Genomic DNA, 24,063 nt, shown 5'->3' with positions numbered 1-24,063 from the left:
AGCTATAGAAGTTGCCATAAAACAATTTTTTCGAGTGTATAGCTACCACAATGCTAATGTAATAAAATCATGACGTAAGTCCTCCACCGAATGCAAGTTTCTATATTTGACTTTCAGTGGGAATTTCTATGTCTGATAACTAAGAATGTCACCAGGCTACTTAAAGAGAATTAGGTAGAGTTAGATGGGTGGGGAAAGCTCAGTTCGTATCTGCAGTCTACTAATTAAAATCATCTTGTTTTAGCTAGACAAATCAGGATATATATATATGCAGCATTTTTAATCATAAAAGAATGTTTGTTCGGAATTCATGTGGTTTGTTTTCGGCTTATTATTATTTTTCTCGTCGGATGGTTGAACTTAATAAAGAGATTGTAAGGTAAAGAATTCAATTAGATATTCTACTTATGTATATACTTACATGTAATTGGAGATGTGTGAATCAAGACTAGAAATTTTTCTAACTTAAGGAATGTGCATTTTTCAATTTGCGCCGGATCAATCACCATATAATCTGTAGAATTAGAATATAGAAATTCATATTTCATTTCATTATTATGCTTCATTTAGCCTGGTTCAGCATGTGGTACATAGGCTGTCAATCAAGGATCCCCAGCCAACTCTGTTCTGGGCCCTCTTTTCCAGTTAATACCAACCACGATTCATGGTTTCAATGTCTACCTTGACATTCCATAGTTATGCGTTCGTTAGTCTATCTCTTTCCCTTATGCCTTGAGGATTCCGAGCTTGACCTTGCCTCGTGGTTTAGTTTTGTGGTGCCTACAAAGTACATTCTGTTCATTCCTATGTCTTTCCTAAATTTCCTCCTCAACTAGCTGCTTTTTTATTCTCTACCACAATGGGTTATTTTTGGTGGTATCTAGCCAATGGATCTGGAGTATCATGAGTAAAAAAGTATTTATCAACATATTTCCTTTTCCAGTGATGGCTGTAGTAGTTAGTACTTCAGGTTTCATCTCCCTACAACAGGATTGTGTAAATGTTAGTGTTGAATGTTGAGTGACAAATCTTTTGAATTCCAGATATTCCTCAATCGTACGATTTCACTTCATAGTTTTTGTGTCATTTTAGCGGAGCTTCGTTCTCTGAGCTGGATGGTCAATGAGCAATCAATAAACACAACGAAATCGACCAAATTTATCAACCAATTCTAGAAATAATGGACAAATGTAAGATCGAGAATGAGGTTAAATGGGAGCGACAATTAAAACAGATATGTGTACTACGACAGGATAAAGGTCAACAACAACCAATCAAGGTCGACAGGATAAGCTGTTAGTCATATATATGGAGAAATTCAAATACCTCACTCCTATATGAAGTTTGTGCTGATGTTGTTCAGAAGAACAATGAAAACTCCATAATTAAACCATCCAGCTCAGAGAGCGTAACACCATCAAAGTTATCTACCTGAGCTGCAACTCTTCTCCGTCATCTGAAAATGATTAGCTTTAATTCAATGATTCTGAATTATAAGAATTAACTGCTCTTTCGAACTATGTAGAAAGTTCAAATGTAAATACGTCATAGTATTTCAATGACTGCTATTTAACAAAACAAACCAAAGGTAGACTACAAATTGAAATCAGGAAAGGTCAAGGTGATGAAAATCTTCATTGTTTATTGATTGGTTGAATAGTTGTAGGTATAAACATTACCGCTAAGTCGCTTCATTTGAATTAAACCGATCTAATAATTGGTTTTACATTTTATTACATCAAGAAGAAGCATATAATTTGTGAGCTATGCAAAAAACATTTATCTCAGATAGGTAGTTTACACTGGGTTCATTCAAAAAGCCAACTTAAGTGAACCATTGTACCATGAACTCTGTCTAGTTTTTGAATTATCTGCAAACTAAACATTCCGCAAATTATTCTCAGTTGAGGTACTATTTTAAACTAACGAGGATTGAACATCTACGTGGTCTGAAGGTTGTGTTGGATTCTATTCATTGAACATCTTCCATAAAAGATTACTAATTTCATTTCCGTTATTACCATTATTATTTTTAGTCACTTCTTATTCTAGTTTATAATGGCATTCATTTATCTACTCAGGGAAAAAGTTTTACCATATTTTAATATGTAGTCAAATGTTTGACTTTCACTAATGATGTACCTATGCTCACACATTGCATAATTTCTTACATTAATGTCTGACCAGGAATTTCATCTACGGTGCTGTCTGAGCTGAGAAACAAAAGAACTGCGGCAAAATAGAGAAGATATCTGCTTTTTAACTTTTGGAAGTAGCTCAAGGATCAATAAGGGTTAATGTTTCGGTTGTTGTTTATAGGTAGATTATGTCATTGGTCCTACAGGCATAGAGTGAACTGATCAGCTATAGTACTAGACAATAAAATACTGCTTCCACCATACACACGAACCCTGATACAATTTTAGTATCTGTTCTTTTTGAAGATGCAACATTTACGAACATTAATTATTAATAACCATACTCTATGAATACCACACATTAATAACGAGTAAATCATTATTTTACCGGATAATTATTTTATATTAATATATAAACCGTTGCACAGCTTCTTATAGTGATGTTAAAGGAAAGACAATTCTCGTCACTGAAGTATTTTTCTCGTTTTTTTCAAAATGAGGATCATCAATCTGCTTTTAATAAGGAAATTTCCTCTAACTGTTTGTATCCATATATCAGTATTAATGCCATGAGTGAACTCCTGGAGTACTGGGAATTTTACAGTTGATTAATAACCGACTCATTGGTGGCTAATATCATACTTATCTATTTTTTTTAGCGCTGACTGAATTCTGTCGATCAGGTTTACAATGTTACCATTAATATGGGTGACTCGTTCTAACATATTTGGTAAATACCATTATAGGGTGGCGGAAATTATTGAGTTCATGAACCGATCAATGTTAGATCACCACTGAAAACCTGGAAGCACTGGATGGCTTAGTGGTCTAGAAGTTAAGCGTTTGCGCGAGACCGAAGGTTCTGAGTTTGAGTCTCGTGTGCGGAAAAAGGGATTCGCACTGCAGAAAAACTCCACACTAAGACGAAACGACTGTCCAGTGCTCCCAGGTTTTCAATGGTAGTCTAACATTGATCGGTTCATGATCTCAATTGAGTATATGTTTATTTATTTATTTTTTATTATTATTAGCTTTATTCAATATTATATTTTTGGTACAATATAGAATTCTCAGCACAAAGTATTTCAACAAGTTTCCGTTTCTTACTTCTTCGTTCTTCCTGACGATAAATATTGAATGATCGCCGGTTAGAAGTTAGCAGCCCAGTCAATCGACATCTGGATAATGTACAATCTTCTCGCTGCATACTGCCAGCAACCACGATATCTCTGATTAGGCATTCTGTATCCTTTACAGCGAAAGGTCTTACACTTTTCAGAAACGCACCTGAATAGGTTGTGCGATTAATAGCCATAATGATGTATTAAAACAAACAAAATTAGATAACTTGTTGAAATATCTAGATGACAGGAACAGGTAGCCCAGATGTTTAAACAGGCCGCCGTATCGCATGTTATCGTATGTTAAAGTTGTCAGACAACATTCGAAGCTGTGTTTAACTACTCATGCTTTTCAGTAGTATATCAGATATTTTATTTTTCCCAGTTCCTTATGTCAGTTTCTTTTGATGATAACATTTTATTATCATGATTTTTGTCAAACTGATAGGTACATATTTTTCTTTGGTTTATTTTTAGTTGTAGGACTGGTTACACAGGTGTCCGTTGTGATATGTTCAACTTACCACAAACACTGGATATATTGAAATCTTTTCGTGAGGAAAGTATTGATATCAATTCACTTCATCAGCCAACAGCATATATCTTGCATAATGTGATTGAAGCAACAGCGTAAGTTCATATTAAAATAGAATATATATCACAAATAAACTCATTTAATAATGTTAGAAACATATTGAGACTGTCAAGTCCACTTAAACCTTAAAATTAACAATACTGTAACTCCGAGAGAACTTCGTTTCAACTGTTTGTACAATACAGCAATAATCAATGAAGGTAAATCGAGAAAAGACATCAAATTCATGATATAAATATGGTTTGAATGCAAGTGAAAAATTACATAAAAACTAGAAAATATAACTGTATATCATCGTTTGATGTTAGTTACGTCAAGAACTAACTTCCATTAGTGAGTCATTGAAGAACCAGATAGAACTGGATAGCTTTTCTATTTAGTACACAAATACTTGTACAACTGAGCACCAAAATAGATATACTCCATACAAATAAGGAAGTAAAATTGTGAAGAGATAGAGGAACGAGTGGAAGTATGGTCAAAAACAACTAGCTGAATAAAAATGAGTGAATGAGAGCAGTATATAATGGGAGAGACAGTTCGACAAGGAAAATACAACTAGAAAAAATCCTTTCAGTTAAAGAAGTTCTCACCTTAATGGAGTGAAAGAATGATATATCTTGCAACCGAGAGGCCTAAACTGTCTTTCTAGCCGGTTCCGACGACCCTAACTGCTTTTACACGTCAATCAGAACATAAGAGAAAAGGGGTGAATTGAGAGTGGAAGCTTTACTCCAAGGTTAGCCTATGTAGAGAAAAAAGAGGTTATTTATGGAGTTTAACAGGACCATAGGTTTCAGGAAATTTCCAGAATCACACTTAATATGGTAGCAGTATGGGTACATATTCGTTCAAAACCATGTAACGTGATTCTGGGTTTTTTAGATATTTCTAAGAAGCTTTTATTGAACCTTCGTTGGATGAAACGTTTTCTGGTGTTTCCGTGCCTCTAAAAACTTTGATGAGGGATATTTTTAGACTTTCTCAACGAAGGAAATTACAGTGCGATTGAAACTGGTTTCTTTTCTGATCCACGTCTGATAACGTTTTAAACAACTGGGTTGCACTATCTCTCGAACTTTGACCGAGGATTCGCAATAGACCGACAAATGCCAGTCCTGTACAGCTTTCTTCTATACCACAGAACCATGAACTGACTTCTCCGCTTTTTTCAACCAAACCTAGGGTTGGCAAATAAGCTAATCTGTGAAAGTTGCTGGGACGACATCTGTAGCACGTCCAATGACATCAGTGATATTTAACTTAATGTTTATTCAGCTGAAATGTGTGCGATGAAGCTTATCTTCGAACTCTAAATATCATTTCATAAAAATATCCAATTATTATCGAGATTTTTAGCTTGAGTATTATTAGTTTTCATTGAAACTCGAAATTTAACGTTCAGAATATCGTCCAACAAAACTGTCGAACTAAACTATTCACCTGATATAGGATGAGTGCTTACATCGTTCTCCTTCACAACATCATAGACATATTTTAATTAGATTTTAACTTTACTTAAAAAGTACATGTTTGAAATCAGTCACCATATATGCTCTAATTCCAGTTTTACTGATTAAATCAGCTGTAATGATGAGAGTATATATTTTGTTTAAAATGAATAATTTGGATTCAAATTCCAATTAGTACGTGTTAGACAATTTAGGAATTTATCATGGCAACAAAATAAGTGAAAATTATTAGAAATACTAAACTATTTTTACTATTACCATGGAAATTAAAATACTATTCGAGTTCATAAGATATATGAACAAGTGTAGTAATTTGTAGATTACATAACCATGCACAAATACTTGATAGCTAGTGATTTCAAAATTTGGTAAACTGAACAAGTATTTTTTCCCAAACTAGAAAAAGAATGATTTAGCATTTCGGATCCTCATTAATTTGATAATCATTAATTATATTTTCAACGTACGATCTTGGACACATCGTGTCAACGCAGTGAGATAGAAATGGTATGATGAATACCTTACTTACACTTTTTAATCCTCACCGAGAAGCATAGGCTACCCACCAGCACTCTCAATTCAACTCTATCCTGAGCAATAATTTCCAGTTGCTACTCATCCTTTCCATGTCTGCTTCCGATTTCTAACGCCATGTGTTTCTTGGTCTTAGTCTTCTCCTTTTCCCTTCAGGATTACAAGTTAGTGCTTGGGTCGTGATGCAGTCTGGTAATTTCTTCAATTTATGTCCAATTCACTTAAAGCGTCTCTTCATAATTTTCTCTTCAGCTGGAAGCAGGTTTGTTCTCTCCCACAGTGTGCTGTTGCTGATGACGTCCGGTCAACAAACACTGAGTATCTTGTGTAGACAATTGTTTAGAAATACTTGTTCTGCTTTGATGATGGTTGCAGTAGTTCTCCAAGTTTCAGCTCCATAAGATGAATACCAAAGTAGTAGAAATGGAATCAATTGCAGTAATAGTAATAGGGAAGATTAGACAGAGAACATGATTAGAGACAGGAAAATGAATTTACAGAATAAAATAAGCATTTTAAAACGAAGGGTGAGTGAATCTACGTTTACTGTGATCGATTTTCAGTCATGTTCATACATATTCAACTGTTGGTTGAGATAATCAAGTGGACCTCTTGTAAGGGGCAGTCTACATTTACCTACATGGATCAGTTCAACAACTACGTGAACTGATGTTACACTGTAGTTTTTTCGAGCCTACTTCGATGCGCGACGATTGTTAGTACTGGGAAAGGTATGTATTTCTACAACCATATCTATAGTAGTAGTTTATTAAAACATTTGAGATTTCAAGGGTCAATGTAGGGTTAACGACAAATGGAAAAAGATGAGAACAGTAAATGAAGAAGAAATGGAAAACATGATGGTGGTAATAACGAGAATTGAAAAATGGAAACAAGATATGGACAACCAATTAACAAAGATGAAAAATTCTAAGTATTAGGGGTCATAATAGGATGAAAAATTGAACGTGCTGCCATTGTAAAGACCTCAACTATTATCTGTCAAACTTATAAACCTCCTCTAGCACATAAGTTTTTGATTTGTGCTCCATTTAGGGTTGATTGTCCTACTGTGTAGCTAGTAATGAAAGATATTTGTGGTTGCCCGTGTGATCAGCATTGATATGATGTTCCAGTGCTGAGCTGATGATATTTTTGTACTCATCTATCAAGGTAAAGTTAACTAACATTCAGTGATTGTAAAGATTGATCCCATATCTTGTTTGAGTAGCACACATGATCCTTTCAGCCTATTCCTACACTTATCAACAGTGAGCATCGAAATAGGTAGTGACAAGACATACACAATACTTGTCATCTCAGTCTATGAAGACTCAACAAGTTTACCTAGTACTGTACGACTGAACTCAGCATAGTACACTTAGTTGTTCCATCGTGTGTGAGCAATGTTTCAAAGACTTATGTGATCGAATGCTGTTTAGAATAATATTGCTTTGATTGGATGATTCTCTTCATTTGTAAGTAGTATTGCTGAATTAACAGTCTTTTTTTCTTTATACAGACGATATACGGTGAATGCTGTATTAGAAGAGCGCTTGTTGTCAACATGGGAAGACGATGCACCATTCTAGAGTGTGTGTGTTCACAATACTTCTGTACACACACACACATACACACACATGTATTTATGTAATGAATAATGATAACTATTATTATAACAAAACGGTAGCACAATTAATTGTAGATAACTTTTCGTTTATTCATATCCCTTATTTAATATTTTCTTTCGCATTTAAATTTTATAAAAAAAAATTTTACATTTGTCGAATACTTTGCAAAGAAAAACAAGCAAACAAAAGAACCAATCATAAGTCTAATTTCATGAAACAAATGTCATTTTATTATAAGTCAATATTCATCTCAGAAGTAGAGGAATTTATTGTTAAGGGGTGGGGAAGTTTCTGAATTCGTAGTTTTTTTTTGAATTTTTGTTTAAAATTTAACACATGAAAATATTGAACAAACCCACTAGCGAATGGCTTCAAGATGTAATTCCTGGAGTTCTAGTGAGCTGTGATCAGTAGAGTTCAACGGTTGGGTGTGAGACGGTTATCCACCACAGGCAATGGATGAAGGGTCGCACAAGATAATGGATTGATTGAACTCAGATATTAACACCTTCGAATGTTAGTTCAGTGGTCTAGAGATTAAGCATTCGTACGAGACTGAAGTTTCTGGGGTCGAGTCCCGTATGCGGGGTCGTGGATGAGTACTGTTGAGGAGTCCTGCACTAGGACGAAATGGCCGTTCAGTGCTACCAGATTTTCAATAGTGGTCCAGCTTAGATCGACTAGTGATTCCAACTGTGAAAATTCAATAAATGGTTAGCGATTGTCTGACTAGGGTTAAATTAAATGATGTTGGATTTGCTTAGTGACATGTAGACTATAGAAAGTGACTTGTTGATATTTAGAGTGGACTTAGAGTTATAGTCAAGTGCTTGTTGGTCTAAGTTTCCATACAATATTGGTACGACGAGATGGAACAAACAAGACAAATAGCAAATGAATCAAAATAATGTAGTAGTACCCTTAGCAGTGAATTTAATCGAACCATAAAAAAAAGTTGATCACATCATGAATAGTTCACTTCTAATGAATTTGACTACGAAGAAGAGTTAGATAGTATCAAGATCTTAGATCCCGTTCATGATAATAAGTATCAAATTCTGTAGGCTACTGACATATTTTCCAATTTAAATAGCGCTGATTAGAGCTTGTAAAATATCATATCAGTCAGTCACAACATAGAACTTCGTACGTACGTACATCAGCTCGAGTTGCCATACCAAATCAGCACAGAGATACAGTTGTCGATTCAAATCTCATAGTGGTAGAAGTAGTAAGAGTATAAACAATAATCCGAAAGATTAAGGTTTGAAGATGTTATTGAAGGAGTATAATCCAGTGATATAAATTTGGAGAGAGAAGAAGGATATGGACATGAGGAATTCAGAAGATTATAATTTGGCAGAACACAGAGAGTGGATGCACCTTCACCATTGCAAACAATTTTGAGCCATGTCATTCAAGGTCTCTAACCATCGATTGCTATCATTTCGCGAATCCCAACCAGGTAGTCTACACCTACCAACATGGCTCAGTCCACTTGTCAGCGACTTCATGGATTTATGCCACGTTTTGGTCTGGCCGCCCCTAGCTTTCTTCCAACCTACTCCTACACCATAAAACATTGCACATCGGGGCAGTCGGTGGTTGCGCATACGTAACACATGTCCCAGCCATTTCAACTGATGAAGTTTCACTACTTCATCAATCGATTTGCCATCCTTACCTAGTACCCGTTTCCCAACAACTGCATTACTTACCCGATGGTCCCAGAATATACGAGCAATGCTTCGAAGACACCTATGATCGAACACTAGTAGCCTACGAATATCCTCTACCCTTATCGGCCATGTTTCACTGCCATAAAGTAGGACGGAACGAACTGCATAAAATATCATATGAGTAGGAACTGATCTCCAAATTTTTATGCCTAAGAATAAACTATTTATAACCACTGAGAGAAATCGAAGCAACACTTTAGGATAGTATATATAATAGTTTTATTTCGAAAAAAAAATTCCAAATCGTCATTGCATCATTAATCGGATGAAACTATGTATACGAAAAATATAAAAAGCTACTATGAAGATAATTAAACATAGTTGTTAACGGAAGCTCAACTTGAAATTTCCTGAGGAAAAAGAAATTACAAAAAAAAATTTTAAAGAATGAACAAATATGAAGACTGGTTCTCTCTGAAATTTCAGGCTCACTTATACTACTTAAAAGTAGTTTGAAATATGTAAACAAAATATTGGGAGGTCAAATGTCGAGTCAGACAAAAAAAGATTGAAATTATTGTAAGATTGTTAAATTAATGAAAAGCAGTAATACGAATTTCTATCGAGCATTTATTTTCGGAGGGTAACTAGAATACAGAATAGATGATACGATAACAATTAATGTGCCAAAAATGAAACTATTACTTAAATGCATCCCAAGAAATACAACAGAGAATGCACATGATAGAATAATTGACACACAACAGGCGAATGACTAAAAGAAACAAAGAAGGGAAATGACACATGAATGTAGACAATAATGCAACAGAATTAATAATTAACGTAACTAATTATAAAGACTATATATAAAAACTATATCGTAGCTAATAACCTGTGGTGTGGTTTACAAGTTTGTCTATCGTAACGGCTAGATCTAGATACACCAAATAGACATTCGCGTTTGTGGTCATGAGTTAGTGTAGTTATGAGTTTGCACCACTGAAAAGTCTCACAGTGTTGCAAAGCAGATGTTATATAGTCCCTGGTTCTAGTGGTGCTCTCCACGTGGTGTTAATTTGTGACTGAAACTAGTTTTATTATTAACACTAAATTAATCTGTCCAAATCAACTAATCAGAACTTGTATTTCTTTGTCACATCGGAAGAGAGTAGTTATGGGTTAAGACTTAAGGAAGAAGAGCGGCAGGAAAAATCTACCGATTCATAGAGAAAATAAATATTACTAAAGTAATAGAATGGTTAGATTTAAAAAAATAAGATGAAAACGGTGCCTGAACTGTTACATTTCGTGTTCTTAGTCATATTCAAAGAAATTTGAGACCAGGAGCCCGGAATTCGGCATATTTACAACTGCTAGCATATTTTTCACACGAAGGATCACTAGTCTGGCTTAATATAACTGGAAAGTTCAGTGTTATATTTTAGATAATATGAGTTAGTTATAAATCTTACTATGATGGAATGGAATTGAATGACAGAGTGCTGAAATGACTTCGGCAGTGGAATAAGTGATTGTTCTATCGAACTGAGCCTCAAACGCCTAATAGAGTAACGCTTAGACGACAAGGCCGCTGGCTAGCTGATTATATTACATCTAGGAGGATATAAACTTTTGTTTATGTACAAAGTATGCTCAAACCATGATAATTATCGTGACTATGAATAAGCTGTTAGCAAAGGGACAAGGCGTACCAACGATCGGCGTACAGGAATTGGACCAACAACCTACGGTCTCACGTACGAACGTCTAACCTCTAGACTGTTGAGCCGGGATTCAACGGCGTTAATGTCTGACTTCAAGTAATTCATCATCTTGCGCAACCCTTCATCCATTGCCTGAGGGTTTAACCGCCTCATACCAGACACAGTTGAACTCTACTGGTTACGGCTTCTTACTACAACTACAAGAGTTACATCTTTAAACTAGTCGCTAGTGAATACATGACTGATATTAGTATGGGGATTTGCGAAGATTGTAGTACTTTCACAGTTGAAATCACGAATTGATCTTAGCTAGACCACCATTCAAAACCTGAAAGCACCAGATGACCGTTTCCTCCTAGTATGGGACTGTTCAGCAGTGCGCATCTACAACTATGCACACGGGAGTTCACCCTAGTGCCTTTGGTTTCAATCTCAGTTGTGTTAATCCCGTATTTCTAAGGCCTTACTCCCGGAGACGGAAACCCGTAGGATGAGGTGAGGTGTGTTATCTTTCGGTCTAAAGTTTTATAACTATATCCTGTTTTTAGAAGGCAGTATCGTTGGAGATGCCAGTTGTCTGAAACACCTTGCTACCATCACAAACCTATACAGTCGGTAGTATTAACTTTGCTGTCGCACAATGAATTCGGGAATTTTTATTCTTATCACTCTCCACTTAACTTGTCTGGGATGGTATGAACTAGAGAAACGAATGTTTCGGGCAATATAGACTGGTTAGGTCGTTATGATAAGCAAACGCAAACACCACATTAAGATAGTGGCTACGGTAGGAAATCAAAAGACAACTAAGTAAATCAAGAATGAAAATCAAAGTCACAAACTAATTAAAGAGGTTTTAATTTTGATTGTTTAGTAACCACACTAAATCTGAGGAGAAACATATAGTCATGAGCCTAGTAACTAATTAAAAAGTCACCCTTACAAGTATTTATTTCACCTTTGTTTCTATGAATAGCCTTTGCTTTGACCAGTAAAAAAAACATGTTTTGAAGTGTTTGTTAGATTGGTCAGTGTGATATCTTCACAGCTTGATATATTCTTAGTATAAAGAAACACAAAAAGTCTTATTTCAAGCTTTTTTCTTAAGGTATACAACAAACGGGTCACGGGAATAAGATATATATAGCCTAAATTATTATTTATGGATAAGCATCGTTGACTACCCAGTACCAATTACGGTGGTTGCGGATCGATTAAAATTCTAGGTAGAAAAGATGAAAGGAGAAACCACAATTTTAGAGGGCTTCTTCACTAATTTTTAAAACAAAAAGCTATTTCGTTTGAAATAGAGGTTTTTCAATGTATGACACCTTTCTACCCTTTACAGTTTGATTCACAGACTTAAATAAAGAATATTTGCACTATTTCAAATAATTCTACAATTCCAGTTTCAGTTGACAAGATAAATAACAGTTATAAAATCGATTTTATGTACCGAATGATGATAGATATAGTGGAAATTATGTGGGTATTTATAGAGGAAATGGGAGTGGGCCTTGGGGATCAGCCACTAAGAATATGAACATTAAAGTGTCAAATCTAGGTGGTTGAATGTGTTACATGATTATAGTCTAAATTTAGGGAAATATAGCGTTGCCCAACACTTTCTCTCATGATACTGTTTAAGCCTCCTACAAGTTCATCTTCGTGAAAAGAATGTCAACTCTGTGGAGTGAGCTCCTGTTTGACTGTCAGTCAGTCACAATGTAGAACATGTACGTATGTACATAGGCTTAAGTTGCCGTACCCCATTAACACATCGATATAAAGTTATCAGGCCAAATCCCAGAATGGAAGAGGTAGTAACAGCATCAGTTGTAATAAGAAAGATTAGGCACAGAATATACGACTCGAAAAGTATAAATTAGCGAAATAAAAGCAAGAAAAGTTATGAGGAATTTATAATCTCAGGATTTGGGAGGAAACAAAGAAAAAATGCACCAGCGCCATCGCAAACGATTTGAGCCATGTCATTCAAAGTCTCTAACCACTGGTTACGATAATTACGCGGACCCCAACCAAATAGTCTGTATCAATTAACATGGATAAGTCCAATTGTCAGTGACTTCATGGACTGATGCCACATTTTGGTTTGGCTGCCGCTAACTTTCTTCCAGACTGCTTTTGCACCAGAAAACATCGCCCATCGAGGTAGGGGGTGGTTGGGCATACGTAACACATGTCCCAAACACTTCAGTTAATGGAGATTTACTGCTACATCAATCGATTTATCATCTTTGCCTGGTACTCTATTCCTAACTCAGCCAATGCTTACTCCATGGTCAAAAATACACAAGAGTCTGTCGTTAGTTCCGCTTCTAGGATGACTAAAATCACATCCAAGGTAAAATACGTTATATGATTATTATAGATTTACGTCAATAAAGTTCAAAGATGTAATTGTCAAATCTACAGAATTCGCCTCTAAAGGTTGCTTTGACGTTGTCATTATCGAACAAAAATTTTGTTTCGAATAAACTAACCAAATTGGAATTTGTGTCAGTTCAGTTACATATCAATCAAAGAAAGGTACTAATTACCATGTTCACACTCAAACTCTTTTCATGATCATCGAGTCAGATTGTACCCTATCTAAAGTTCCAAATTATGAATAAATATCTAGATTCAGGTAACAACTATACTTGTCTACTACTTATTTGTTCGTACACTTAATAATATCCTATTTAACGGGGTAAAACAATGACCAACTTTAAAAATTTGGCTTATATAATGAGCAACAGTTATTGAGTATACACATATAAACAAAATAAGCGTGTACATTGCATTAAATAAATAAACAACTAATTATCGTTTCAATGTAAAAACAAAGGAAAGTGCAAAATTTACTTACTTTAAGAATATTGTTGGCATATTTAACTACTAAAGCTACTAATAAACCACCGAATGCATGTAGAAATATCACTATCCAAACAAACCAATCAAAACCGTGAAAATAGCCATTTCGTGTAATATCATTCCAATCGGTCAATAGTTGTACAGGTATACCAATGACAATTGATGCAAAAGCTAATTCAATATTACGATGCCATATAGACTTGTTGGTATTTTTCAGAAGCTAGATTACGAAAGAACATAATTGAAAAACCAACAAAGAAGATGATACAAAAAACATAATTATATACGTATGAGGGTGTTAGCGGGGCGTAGATTAGATTAAAGCATGTTCCATGCACGATCGCGCTGGCGCACGCTGATTGGCCAATCCCTATTCAATCAGTGCTCGTCGTTACTTGGAGAAGACTCTAGAATCTTTTCATATAAAAACTATAAATATACTAACGCATCTCTTATTGTGCTTCTTACTTCCATCTACCCTTGTTCAACCGTGTTCCGATTTGAGGACTTTTCGAGTGAATTGGTGTCCAGGAATACTAAGCAATGGGAACAGCTGGGTTGTAATAAGAGAAAATTATAACAGAGGGCTAATACTATTAGGATATATATATATATGGTTGAGGGGATTGATTATAAGTGGTTGCAAGCAATAAATAGAATGCTGTGTTAGGATTTTTTGGTTAGATGTACCTACGATATTGAGAGGAATGATGTATCCAGTAAGGTTGATCGCAGATACGCCTTGTTGATAAGTAAAAAATAGTATAAAAGCTAGATTAAGGAATTTGCTGCCGATTCTCTTTGACCATTAATCTGGATTAAAACATAGTGAATGAGATGTCAAGTCACCAGGACTTTCAACGGTTTAAATCTGCTCTTTATGATAGCTGTAATCGATCCGTAAGAAGATATATTTCCATGCATCTCGTATATGACACCCCTGAATTTGTTGATCAAATAGTGGGTGTGAATGTAAATGACAATTCATGATTTCCCTTGATGTTGAGTCACTTTTCAATGATGTCCGACTTACATAGATTACTTGTTTTGTATACAAAAACACATAGATGATAATATGAATAGGTGCGTTTACTGCGAAGATACTCAGAACTTTTATTCTCAACCGATAGGTAATAAATACTGATTTTAAGAAGTGAAAAAAAAAGAAATTATGCACAAAACTTTGTCGATTAAGTAAAACAAGTTATCTGTTGCTAGTAAAGTTTTCATCAGTTCATTGCATATGAACACGTAATCGTTTATATAATAGTATTTTTGATGTTCAGCTTAACCGGTGTCAGTGTTACAGGTAATGATGAACTTACGGGATTTTGTATGGTTGGATCACTGTTTATTATTGTCTTTATTTCTTTACAGCTGTGAAGGTCACCTAAGGTAAGAAATCTCTTCATATTACGTGACTCATTTCAGTCAGTTACAACGTAGGACCAGGGACATATATGCTTCAGTCCAAGTTGCCACACCTCATTAGCACAACAGCATGAAAATCAAATTCATAGAACCAGTTACTTCAATGATAGTAATATATGGAAAGAGATTGCATGTAAAGATTTAATGCAGGAAGAAAGAATTAATTCGTAGAAAGAAAGGTATAAAATGATTTTAATCTCACGGTTTAAGGGAAGACAAAGGGTGAATACACCGACTCCATTGTGGTCGATTCTGAGCCATGTCACACAGAGTCTCCAACCATTGCTACGATAGTCACGCGGACCCCAACTAAGTAGTCTGCATCTACCAACATGGCTCAGACTAGAAGTTAATGGAATGAAGTTAGTACAGAATGATGATGAAAGACTAACTGAAAAAGAATATTTTTTTCACTCTATTTGGTGATTTACTAAAAAAAAACAGTAGCTCGATACGACCTTTGCATATCATTTTATGTGAATCGTCAACAAAATATGTAAATTTTGACTATTTTTGTTGTTGTTAATTTGTGAGCTTCGCTTCATGCAAAAACAGTAGTAATGCAGTTGTAATTGTATGGTTACTTCGTATGCCATGCGGACACAACCAGTTATACCAGCCAGTGTATAACTGAACAAGCACTGGAAATGCTCAATGTGAGGAAGATGGGAAAATTGCATATGAAGATTTACTAAACACCACAGAATTATTTCACAGCATATACAGTTAATAATTAACCACTGATACGAAATTTGTATCAAAAATATACAGAACTATGATTTACTTAGCAGACAAATCTTCATACATTGGATTAAGCATTAGTTGATTTAATTATTCAATAAATAGATGCATTTACGCGGTTTGTAACGTCAATAGATTTAGCTTTATCAGGTAAAACATAATAAATTACTGAGTTGTATATTCGCACCTTCCTAACACGTTAATTGTTTAATCCTTGAGGACTAACTGTGCAATAAGTCAATAGACTTAATCTTGTAAGCAGTTGTCACAATTGACTGCATTATATCATGTTACAAACAACTGATCTTTTTAACAATCAAAACATTTAATAATTAACAGGGTCTAAAAGGTTATCTTGGTTAATGGATACAGACTTAAGCCCATAATTTAATTCAAAATCTGTGGATATATCCATTATCTATTCATATTTATTAGTTACAGAGAAAATATTAATGTAACTAATTAACCCAGTATAGACATGTAGCTCACCTTGAGCCAGACTCTACATTGATAATGACCGAACAGTTAATCATACTACCTAACTGCCCAAACCAGTGTGACTTAAACCGGCGAACCACTAGTTAAAATAAGTTCTTAAACAGCTAAACCATTATTGAACGTTAGTTTCATAATAATTTCATCCTATATGATCAACCACATCAAAGTAGATTGATTGGAGTACAAGTCAACGACATGATTCATGTGATATGATATTAGGATCATTGAGTGAATGTGATAAACTACAAATACCATGTGATTTGTTAGCTTATCGACAAAAAAAAAGATAAAAGCATTTCATTACAGAAACTATATATCTGTTATATAGGAAGAAGTCACTCTACATGAAATCATGATAATACAGTTGAAAAATGGTTGGCTGTTTTCTTCTCACAAGCTTTAATGTGATAACTATAATCCAACATATAACATACAGGTTTATAAATATTTAAAATTGAAATGTTATAAATAATCTATAGATTGAATAACTTACCATTTCAAAAAATACACATGCTAAACCAGACAATATGGATGCACATACAGCACAAAATAATCCTAATGGAGGATTGTATGCTATAGGTGGATGATTAGTTTTATTAGAATTAACAGGACTTTCAACTGTTGCAACTCCAATAAATAATAAAATCAATGCAAACCATTGCATTTTACTAACTGGTTTTCGAAGAATAAGCATACTAAATAATGCTGTAGTAAACAATTTCAACTGATAAGCCACCTAAACTAATAAATATTCTATTATGAAATATTATTAATCTTACCTGAAATGTGACTGCATCTAAATTACTTAAAGCTGTTATAAGTAGACGATTTTGAATAACATATATTATGGCAGGTATAAAAGTCATTAAAACATCTAATGGATTATGTTGTATGAGTTTTAAACATTTTTTTAAATCTCCAGTAATACTTAGAACTGATACACATGTCAAGAATTTTAAACATTCGCTCATTATTACCATAGATGAAGAGTTGAACATTTCGGTTGTTCGTGATCTTGCATGACGCATACACAGAATATAAAGTAGATTTTGAAATACGAGAATGAATAAGCTTAAATATTTCATTGTAACCGCTCGAAACATTGTACTTGTTAGAGTATGCTCTTAAAAATCTGAAATACATATAAATAAACAGGTAAACAACCATCGTACATGGAGTGAAGTTTCAAAAAAAAGCTGTTACACGTCTAAAGTATGGAAATTCTGTACGTTAAAATCGAATCCAATAATTATGAGTGTATTTAGTTTATGATGGAATAACTAATTTGTCCTCTTGTAGGACTCAATATTTAAATCAATAATCCTGGTTGGTAACTAAATTGTTGCCATTTCGTTACAGTAAACTATATTATCCATTGCAAAGTCATGACTTAATGGCCAAAGCAGTAAATTTTCGGTCTCCCAGTATTAGGTCTGGATCGTGTTTCGCCTACTTTATTTTGTAAAATTGGGTAACATTTCTACTCATAACTTAATAAATGGGGTACAATCCGAATCACTAAGTTGGATAGTTAGTATATAAATATTTTAGGTACTCATGTAGCTACGTTAAAAGATGAAGTAATACTGTTTATATTGTGGAATTTGGATGCTGTTCAGTTCTCTTGATAACCAGCATAGTAATTGCTCTTATAATAATTAGTTCAAACTATATCTCAACAATCAAGATTTGAATAGGAAAGTGACTGTGTTTATAGTCTAGTACGCGAACATGTACAGAGTTGGTCAGTTGTATTAATGATCATTTTTAGCTATTACATATTACTGTACTTCAACTAAATTCTTCGCCGTTTATGTTAGATCATAGAAAAAGAAGCTATGCTCATTTACCGAGAACAAGTTTATAAAATGCTATCCATAAAGAGATGCTACGAACAAGATTGATATTTTGTAAAAACAGAATGTTTTCACCAATCAGTAAACAGTATTATGTTTGGTTCTAACTGATGATTAGAATTTCGCCTTATTTTCAAAGGTGTTTGTTGAATACCTAAGAAAACTTGGAAATATGATTCTACCACGGTCACTCATGTGGAAATGATTAAGAAAACCAATGATTTGGTTAGGTCACTTCTCGCTAAAGGTAATCTAGTTTAAAATGACGGTATCATAGGTAAGATCTAATTAATGGGTCATCAAAAGATCTAGGGTGGATATTAGAAATGAACCGGGAATATGATCTAACTGCCATGAACAAGATAGTGTACAAGGGAAGCTGTCTTAATATTTGGCTTCAAACAGTTTACAATACAAGCTACCGAGTTTCCAATCAGACCCCTACTTTGAGTGTTAGTTGTAGGAGCGAAAAATTTAGGTGACCTGACCACTGTTTAACACCTCTGGATATTCACCATGCGACTGTTTTTGTGGGGTCTACCGTATGTCAATTGTTGGAGAAGTATCTTTCTATTAAGAATCGCGATGAGATAATTGTTTATGTTTATATGCACGCAATGAAGACCATGAAACATGTTACCAAAGTGATAGTCCAAGTTTGGTATGTGTTTTAAGAACGGATTACATATGCAGGATATTGGATAGCTAAAACAAAGTGGTGATAATGGTCTCGAGGTAACCTTGAAGGCTACAGAGATTTGACCTTGAATGGTAACTGAATATACAGTCGAGTGTTTTATTACGTACTTTCTCAGATATCAGTGGCATTATCTTTAAAAAGTGATGGAGGCTCAGTTTGTTCTGAAACCAGAATAGTTCAACGAACACCTAACTATTCTCTAGTTGTTCACTACTAAGCGATAGCTTGAATGGAAGTTCAACGACCAACTGTCAATTCTTAGAGAAATCGGAAACGTTATTATTAACTGTAAGTGAAGAGAAACAGTTTATTTTGATGGCTTAACTTCAGTTCATTATGAGTGATCGTTCAACGAAATCTCAGCACGGATTCAAAAAGCTCGTTTGGCTTTTGCCAACTTACGTCACCTATGGCGAAGACAAGATATCCGTCTATAAATTAAGGGACGAGTATACTGCGCAGCAGTTCGCTATGTTCTACTTTACGGCTGCGAAGCGTGGCTAGTAAGAGTAGAAGATACTCGTAAGTTACTAGTATTTGATCACATATACCTTAAAAAATATTGCTCAAATCTGTTGGGATCAACGGGTAAGTAATAATGAGGTTAGACGCAAGGTATTAGGGAATGATGGTAAATCTATCCATGAGGTTGTAAATCTTCATCAACTGAGATGGTTGGGCCACGTGTTACGTATGCCTGAACACCGATTACCACAACGCACTATGCTGACTAGTGTTGGGGATGGTTGGAAGAAAGTTAGGGGCAACCAAACCAAAAAGTGACATCAGTGCTTGAAGCCACAATGGCGTAGGTGTATACACTTTCTATCTTCCCTTAAACTATGAGATTAAAGTTGCTTCATATCTTTTTTTCTTTTCTAACTGACAAAGCTTATAGATGCCAACTCCTGCTACTGTTTCTGGAAGTAGATTGCTTACTAAAGACTTCATGTGACTGCGCTCAAATATAGCATTTGGTTTCTTTTCGAAAGATTCTCTTATTTTTGAAAAATGACTGACCTGTCAGCGAGGTACCTCTTTGCAAGCTTTGAAGTTTTGTTTCCTGAAATTTTATCCCTGCAGTCCGATTTGGCGTCACATGCTAAGGTCTCTCTGTTTCCTTAATTTTCTGGATGTAACTGTAAGCCAACGATTGACCTTATTGCGTCTCTTGATCACACTATCCACACAACTCAGGATGTGCTCCTCCATAGTCTGTTTTGCGTTGATATGTGAATCTGTAGCCGAAACCATCGACTCACATAACTTAGAGCTCCCTATAATTTGTTTCTAGTCAACGTGCTTCTTTCTTTTTATTGTAACCATGCCTGCATCTGTGTGTTTGTTATCCGTTACGTTACTGGGGTGCATCTTGATTGTTTTATTCAAATTCAAAGCTGGACTTATGATAACGCCCACTGCTTGTTCGAAATGTGAAAGCTGCCCATCGGCCGCTAACTCTTTGTATGAGGGCATCTTTTTAGCTATGTTAAGGGGCTCGACCTCCCCAAGAATCAGTAGGGACTTCGTACGGCAGCATGCTTTGCAAAGTCAACGTGATAGTGGCTTGAGACACCTTTTATGTGCAGCCGGTGTGAGTATGGTGTTAACGCTGTGGTACCAATTGTTGCAGTTGTCACATTGCATTCCATGCTCGACTGGGAAAAAGCATATGGGTTTACCATAACGATGTTTTACTTGCGCCATTACATTTGTTAAGTGATCTCATAGAGAGAACAACAAAAATAAATCTCTTAAAGCTCAAGGAAAATAAACAAACAGAAAATCTGACCTCCAGAATGAGTGTTTTCAAGGTTCTGAATGTGAAAGACACTGGACACAAAAGGCTGATACTTACATGTTACTTTGACTGAAAAATCCAGCTTAACTAAATACCAAAAACCTTTCCACCTTGTACAATCAACACTAAAAAATTACTCGACGAGAAAAAATATACTTGCTCGTTTTTCGTCTTGCATCAAATGCAAAGAAGTGACTTTGGACCTGATATATCCTTTCTTTTGCTTTCTACCAGATCAGAACAACCCAGAGGAGGATACAGAAGCCAAAAAACGAGTAGACCACCCATGGCGTACAGGATTTCACATCAAGTCATTGCCCATTGGAGCCTGTTGCCCGAAGAAGCAGTCCCTGCCATTTCGAATGACTCACTCAAGAGAATACTAGACACACAAGAAGCTTACTAGAAAAGGACTAGCACAGATCGTGGGTCTTCAATGCATATCAGACAAATCTGAGTCAGAATATTACTATAAATCCTAGGTTATTGATGGATATTGAATACTCAGCTTCCTGGCTTTTGGACAAGCTTGATCGAACATGGGTAAATTTCAAGGAAAATCTCATTGAAAATTATACCTACGTCAAGGTCTCGAGACATGATTATCATTGACAACCCATAAAGGGAAAGTGATTACATGAAAAACATGTTTCAAGTGAATGTACTGCACTTTCCTAATTGGTTGAAGTATTGGTAAAACTAAATTGTGGTGGCAAGTGAATATACGCCATAATAATATTCATTAGTAAACCGACCTCAAGAACCGATATCGACCTTGAAGCTTTAAATTGTCATCTCCAGACGACAAATTCAAACGTGAACTTAGCAAAAGCAAAAAGTAGCCACCAATTAAGGGTTAGTGTGTATGGTAATCGAGTAGTGTCCATTTTTATTAGAAATGGGAGCATGATATAGCGAAATTCGTGAGACATTTCAGAGGACATAGTAGTCGAGTAGAAAGCCAAGAACGAACAAATTACGCGTGGCATACAGGTTTTCACAACTATTCATCAATTCTTGTCGTTTTTCATTAAGCTTCTGTAAATGTCCAGTGTTCTCTTGAATGAGTTGTTTAGCAGTGTGGACACTAATTCTTAAGACAACAAGTTCCAATAATTGATGACTTTATGTAAAAACGTACACTACAGACAGTTGACTCGGTTTTGGCTTCTGTGACTTCCTGCTATTCTCTGGGTTGTTCTGATCCTGTAGGAAGCGGAAGAAAGGATATATAATGTCGAACACACGTCGCCGCGTTGATAGCCCTCAACCACTTTTAGGACTAGCTAGTCGATTATCTAAGTCGTTCGGAAGTACATTCGAATCTGGATCTTCCTTTATTTTCCACAAAATTTTGACGTCATGTCAAACACCTTGCTGAAGTTTATGTAGAAAACACCCTCTAATTTCCCATTATCATGCAAATTTGTTCATCACTCTTTTGCCAAATTGAGGTTAGCCGTTCATCTGAATCTTGCTATTTTTTGATGCAACAAAAGCTTCTACATTTGTGGTAGGCGCTGAGTCGCGATTGACTTTGATCACCAATACAGGAAGATTACGTGCCAGGCATAAGGTTGGATCCCTCCGTAGGCCAAAAACCAGAAGACAGTCGACGGTTGCAATAAGATATATTTGACAAAGTTCACCAAACAACATCACAACCATCAATGACAGTGTCACTGTCACGACAAACCTACACGCTAACAAGCCAACTCTATCAATCGTCTATCTCAAGCTCATGACATCATTGTTTCCATTTTCATCCTGGAGGTGAACTTCTCACAGTCAATCTGCTCAATATGCACACATGCATGTAACCGAGATCAACTCATTCTACTCGTTCCGCCACAACGGTTCTCTTGTAAGTCTACTCAACTCGATCGACCGATGAAGACAACCAAGTAGCGAATGCGCCAGACACTGATTCACGTCACGAACCGTCCACTTGATTACACGGAATATATGCACAGACAACGTTCACAAGCAGAACTACCGAGCGTATATGAGTTCGTGCAAGGTCACAGACAACGGGAGAATGGGTCTTTTTTGATACACTTAAACAATCACTGGTACAATTGGTTATAATAATAATTGTTTACATTATACCAATCGTGTTCTCTTCATAAAAGTAGGTCAATACACATTACTTACTGGGACCCACTATAAGTGTGACATGAAACGACTTCGATGCAGCTAAAAAGAGATCTAAATAATGTCTCACCAACTACAAAGCATACTGAGGTCACAAGGCTTGTGTAAGGTTTTTTCGGTCGCTTTTAAGGACTTATTTTGCCACCTGTTCAAGTCTGTTTATTGAAATATAATCTATTCTGTGTGGAATGCAATATAACCTGTTGATCATAAGTTTGTTTCCCAAGGATTTACATAAGTAAGGTTTGGTATCTATTTATATAACTATAATATGAAGTAAAACATCTGAATTGTTCATATAATATCCAAAGTCCGCAGTCGTCTATAATAATAATATATTCTGAAAATAATATTTACAGAATTCACACCAGTTTACAGGCATGATCAGATTGTTATAAAAATCAACATTTAATGTAGAGAACAAACATGAATTATAAGAAAGTTTTATGTTTGCTGGTTTAGTAATTGATAAACAGTTTAAATATGGCATATATCACGGCAAGCCAATGCAACACCAGGGAACTTGTCATTTTTTCTAAAGTGGATAGCGTGATGATTGACCAACATTGTTCTGTAAGGTTATTACCAGTGCCAGAGCGAGTTATTGATAATTATCTACAACTAGAGAAAGTAAGATTAAAGCAAAGAGCACGGAACAACAAAACAACGATAGCAAGTAAGAGGTTAAACATTTAAAGTTCCTATAATCTCACTTGTGGAGTAAGATACACTTGCAGGCGCTAGAGCATTTAATGCATTTTCAGAGGAGCAAAAAGCATTAATTGAGCGAACAAACAATGGGAGAGAGTTTAACATACGGATAGTTTGGGGTAAATTATTCCAGAGTCTAGAAAACTTACAGGTAAAGTAATTCATATAGAGAGAAGATCTAGAATATGTTTGTTTCGCTAAAGACAAGGAGTTACGAATGTCGTAATGTGAAGCCTTAGCATATTGAATCGCCTGACTGGATGTGAAGGAGAGTTTGTTAAGTATTTTGAAAAAGAAGATAAGGTTAAGTTTGAGTCTCCTCGTTTAGTATTGTTGGTTTGAATCTTCCCATCGATGTTTTGGGACTGCAACTGGTCAGTCTCTAATTGGCATATGTGCA

At 35.4% G+C, this 24,063-nt stretch overlaps 2 protein-coding genes across 2 annotated transcripts; one reads left to right on the top strand and one right to left on the bottom strand.

The window, feature by feature from the left end:
• Positions 1-350: 350 nt before the first annotated feature.
• On the top strand, positions 351-7,452 carry Smp_124620 (hypothetical protein; the record flags this gene model as incomplete). The annotated part of the gene is made up of 3 exons (XM_018797352.1): positions 351-379; positions 3,743-3,889; positions 7,383-7,452. The coding sequence occupies 3 exons, from the start codon at positions 351-353 to the stop codon at positions 7,450-7,452; spliced, it is 246 nt and encodes an 81-aa protein (XP_018652403.1).
• Positions 7,453-9,506: 2,054 nt separating this feature from the next.
• Smp_004630 (putative sugar transporter) lies at positions 9,507-17,544 on the bottom strand (the record flags this gene model as incomplete). Its single annotated transcript, XM_018797351.1, has 4 exons — positions 9,507-9,945; positions 13,767-13,991; positions 16,935-17,177; positions 17,221-17,544. The coding sequence occupies 4 exons, from the start codon at positions 17,542-17,544 to the stop codon at positions 9,790-9,792; spliced, it is 948 nt and encodes a 315-aa protein (XP_018652402.1). The 3' UTR covers positions 9,507-9,789.
• Between the last annotated feature and the right edge of the window lie 6,519 nt (positions 17,545-24,063).

This window comes from Schistosoma mansoni, chromosome 4 (assembly GCF_000237925.1).
Source record: "Schistosoma mansoni strain Puerto Rico chromosome 4, complete genome".
Classification (NCBI taxonomy): Eukaryota; Metazoa; Platyhelminthes; class Trematoda; order Strigeidida; family Schistosomatidae; genus Schistosoma; species Schistosoma mansoni.
This window is presented reverse-complemented; position numbering and strand designations above follow the sequence as displayed.